General features: G+C 25.7%; 1 protein-coding gene across 3 annotated transcripts in view; it reads right to left on the reverse strand.

Moving 5' to 3' along the window:
• The window catches only part of LOC108690599 (kynurenine/alpha-aminoadipate aminotransferase, mitochondrial-like), a 6,357-nt gene extending 3,238 nt beyond the window's left edge, over positions 1-3,119 (reverse strand). For 2 of the 3 annotated variants that reach the window (XM_018197970.1, XM_018197972.1), the window contains exons 1-5: positions 2,953-3,119; positions 2,022-2,181; positions 1,375-1,540; positions 802-988; positions 202-318 (exon numbers count right to left, since the gene is read on the reverse strand). In XM_018197970.1, coding sequence (XP_018053459.1) covers positions 202-318; positions 802-988; positions 1,375-1,540; positions 2,022-2,088 — 537 coding nt within the window. In that variant the 5' untranslated portion in view covers positions 2,089-2,181; positions 2,953-3,119. Of the gene's footprint in view, positions 1-201; positions 319-801; positions 989-1,374; positions 1,541-2,021; positions 2,182-2,303; positions 2,368-2,952 lie in introns of those variants that run through there. The other variant, XM_018197971.1, reaches the window with a different exon arrangement.
• Positions 3,120-4,494: the final 1,375 nt, after the last annotated feature.

The raw sequence follows: 4,494 nt of genomic DNA on the forward strand, positions 1-4,494 counted from the left end.
ATATATATATATAAGTTATTTCATATGTGAATTATTTAAAATTATAATTTTTTTAATGGAAAGTAATTTTTACCCGAAGTTAAATTAAAAGCAAAGTAAAATATTTTTACGAATAAAAATAAAGATCCGAAAATAAATGATTGCTTTCTTATTTTTTATGCAATTTGAAAAGTGATTTGACACAATACTTTTGTAACTCACTTTTGGCATTGGTCTACCATCTTTAAGTCTTTCTTCGCATTTTTTGGAAATTTCCTCAGGAATTATCCCATCAGCATCTTGATTAATTTCTATAACATCTGGTGATAGAGGTGCTAACTATAAATAAAAAAAGAGAAAAACTTTGGAAAATTATTCTTTAAAAATAATTTATTAATGTCTTTTAAATATTAAAGATAATATTGTATTAGAGAAGAATAAATACAAATTTTGCTTTTTTATATTAAATTTATTAAATTTATAATATGCAATCTGAAATTGCACTATTATTTTAAATATTGTGTATTTGTTATATTGATAATTTTATCATTTGAATTTTATCGTTTGATATGATAAAATTTAATCTTAAAATTTATCTTATAAAAATAAGATCGGTGAAAATCAAATATTTATGAAATATTTTATTCCAAGATATTTTATCTAAGATTAACTTCAGTTAATTTGAACAGTGTAACATAAGATATAAATTTTAAAGTTGTAAATAAAATTTCTTACACTTTTTACTTGTATATTTTTGGTATTTCTATTTTTTATTACTTTATTAATATTATAATATTATAATATTATTTTAAAATAACATACCGCTCCGATTATTCCTGTATATGTTGGTACTTGAAGCATAACTGGATCATTCTCATTAATCAGCATTTGAAATATTTTTTCACAACCGTCCATAGTACCGCATGTAAACGCTACATCCCAATCATTTCGCTTTGGTGAATGCCATGTTTTTTGGAATTCCTTCCATTTTTCTAATAATGGCGCGTAACTTTGACAAGAGATGTGATAAATATTAATTCAGATATATTAAAATGTAGCTTAACTATACAAAAAATATATTTTTTTATTAATTAAATGATAAATAATGATACTTATGTTAACAAATAATATAAAATTTATAATTATTTTATAAAAACATGAAAAAGTATTATATATAAAATAAATATTATATATAACATAAATAACATTATATATTATATGTAACATTATATAAAATAAAAAATAAAAAAATAAATTGGATAAAAAATAAAATTAGTTTAGAATTTTTAAATTATTCAAAATTTATTTTTTGTCTTTGATATTTAATAAAAATTTGTTTTTTATTTTATATAATTAGAGAACACAAAGTTTGTATTTATTTGCTAATATTTTTACCCTTGCGAAGATCCATATTGTAAAACTGCAGACGTTTCTTGCTTGTTAAGTTCTACTGGGACATCATATTTATATGTCATAGAAATATTATTGATGGGATATGTAGAGGTATTTGGCATACCACCAGCCAGATTTACACCATTTTGTCGTATCATGTAGAGATGGGCTAATTTAAAATTAAAAAAGATAAATAGAATAAATAGTGACATTGTATTAACATGTATTTTTTCGTGTATAATTTTGCGCTATAAATTCCGCATATGTATTTATTGATCTGAATATCATTGTTAAATATTTCAAAATTTGCAGATATAATAAAAAATATATATATTATAATATTTTCGAAAGATTTAAATATATAGTTATAAAGCATGAGTACTCAAAATTTTTAAAACGGTTCTTCCATATGCCTCATGATTTAATTTAAAATCGAACAAATTAGTGAAAGATTACTTCAATTTTTGATAAGAAAATCACTATTAAAGGAAAAAAGCTCTTATTTTTTTCTCTGATTTTTAACTATTTTACATTCGGAGCTCAGAAATAAATTCACGTAATGTAAGAATACTTCCATATGTTTATTTGAGAGAATGAATTTTGAATAAAGAAGTATATAACAGATGAAAATGAATGTAATGTCTACTTACTTAAGTCTCTAATTAAGTTTGTTTTCCGTCTACTAGTGATTTTAGAGAAGAATTTTGTGTAGTCCATGATCACTATTATCGAGGGACGTAACTGTTGCAATTTTTTTTTACTGCTGTTGTGAATGTTAACTCTCGAGTGATTTGTGACGTATTATTTGTACTGTAATCAATAATAAATGCGATAATGTTTTGTAGCATATACCAGGTTTTAATGTAATTTACAAAAAATACTCTTATGTTATTATATGATATATTAAAATTTTGAAAAGCAACTAATAATACCATTTTTTTTCAAGCAAACGTAAAACGAATAAATAAAAAGTTATACTAAAGTACGAAGATCGTTAAAAACATACTGCAGGCCTTGCATTCGTAAATCAGCCTCTCCAGCGAACGCTTCCCCCTCCAACTTCAATAATAAGAATCTATCCTTTCTCATGTTTTTTTATTACACAATGTAGACAGCAAAAAATAAAGTATTCGATAATTTGGTCGATAAGAGCTACGGTCCACTCGATGCTACGAATCGGAGCATTTTTTGATTGGTCAGTTAGTAAAATTCTTTCCTCCAATTGATCAATCAAAAGTTTCGAAGCATTTGTAGAGCGTCAAATAGACCGCACTTAGGGAATTGACTCTATCACTTATCGCGATATCAGTTGACATCATCCTTAAAATTAACTGCAACGGGCCGAGTTAGAGAAGAAAGCATTCGCTAAAGGGGCCGATTCGCGAGCCGCGTTCTGCCCCAGGCCTGTACCTTCTGTACACCTTAGATATTTTATATTTATTCGTTTTTAAAGTTATTTAAAAATTATTACAGTGTATTATAAATTATGGAAAATTTCTTTTTAATAGTACTTAATTGTTATATAACTCTTTATATTTATATTTATAAAAAAAGTTGTTTAAATTTAAGTTTCTTACTCACCTTTAATCTTAATTCATTAATTTGGTGCTTAGAACTTTTTACGCCATATAACACATACAATGTATACAGTACTAGATTCGCCGCCGAAATACAATGTCCTAATAAGAAATGACTTATCAAATTGATGGCGAATCGACGATGTCTAATTGACGATTATTTCTCGCTAAAATGCGATACTGCTATCAATGCGATAACACTGCTTTAAAAACATACTACACTTGAAATTAGTGAGAAATCTACGGTTAAATAAAAATAGTTTATCATTCTTTGATAAGAGCTGTTTACAACATGCAAGTCTTTTAATACCTTAATTACGATATGAATTACTGATATCTTTTCGTATTCTTTATTATGTAATATAATATTAATTTGTTCTGAAAGTCAAATATTTAAAAATAATCATGACGTTAATAAAAATAAAAACAAAATAGAAATTATATAAACAAAGGTACGTACACACAAATGTTCTCTTCAAATAAATAATTAAATATAAAATTGTCCAGCGTGAAAATTTTATGAAATATAAAATTATTAAAAATAATAATTACAAAAATAATATTAAATAAAAGTATAAAATACTTATTATCTAGCATTTATAGGACATTAATAAAAACTTGATAAAAATTTATTGCGCCTTTATGTGATAGGATGCTTGAAGAGAAAGTGGAAATTTTGAAATATAGTCGTAACATTTATTCCAATTTATTAACATCTTGTATGTATATGTGTATGTATGTATGTATACTTGTGTGGAGTAACCACGTGTATCTGTGTAAGCGTGTTTGTCACTGTTTCCATCGCTTTTGTTATTTGTTATTTTTTTTCTTTAACATTTCGGATAACATTTTGAATAACTTATTGTATTATGTTGCCTGATAAACGCTCCATTCGATATCGATCGATCGATCACGCATGTGGCGCTGATCGGCAGTCAGTTGGATTTTCGATCGATCTCGAGTAAAAAAAGAGCTATCGACGTCGAACAGAACGTTCGGCTTTCGCGTTTCGTTTCAGCGACCGACAGAACGGGGCTCATACGTTATTTGTCGAATATAAATTCATCTCATTATGTTGATTCTATCGTTTCTTTAATTGTTCTTTCGTAATCGGCTTGTTCGAGTGACATTAATGGTCGCAAAGACAATAATTGATGAACGAAAAACAGTAAAAAAACTTAATGTTCACATTGCTAACAATACTTTTTCTATATTGCTTCTACTTAATTTTATACTAAATGTATACGAAGAAAATGCTTAACACAGCTAAGTAACAGAAAATTATGAGAAATAAAAATAAAAATGTTGAAAAGAATAAAAATGTTTCTCGATTCAAATTAAGTTATTTTGATATTGGTTGATTTTATATTAATCATATTATTCCAATTTCTAGTTTTATTTGCAAGTCATTGACAGTTCTCATACAATGTATATAAGTTCTTAATTAATGAATAAGACATTTGGTAATAAAAAATATTTTGTCTTATAAATTATCATTATGGCAGTTAATACATTACGTGTTAATTGTGCTATACACACACACACA

Source organism: Atta colombica, unplaced genomic scaffold (genome assembly GCF_001594045.1).
Source record: "Atta colombica isolate Treedump-2 unplaced genomic scaffold, Acol1.0 scaffold331, whole genome shotgun sequence".
NCBI classification, from domain to species: Eukaryota; Metazoa; Arthropoda; class Insecta; order Hymenoptera; family Formicidae; genus Atta; species Atta colombica.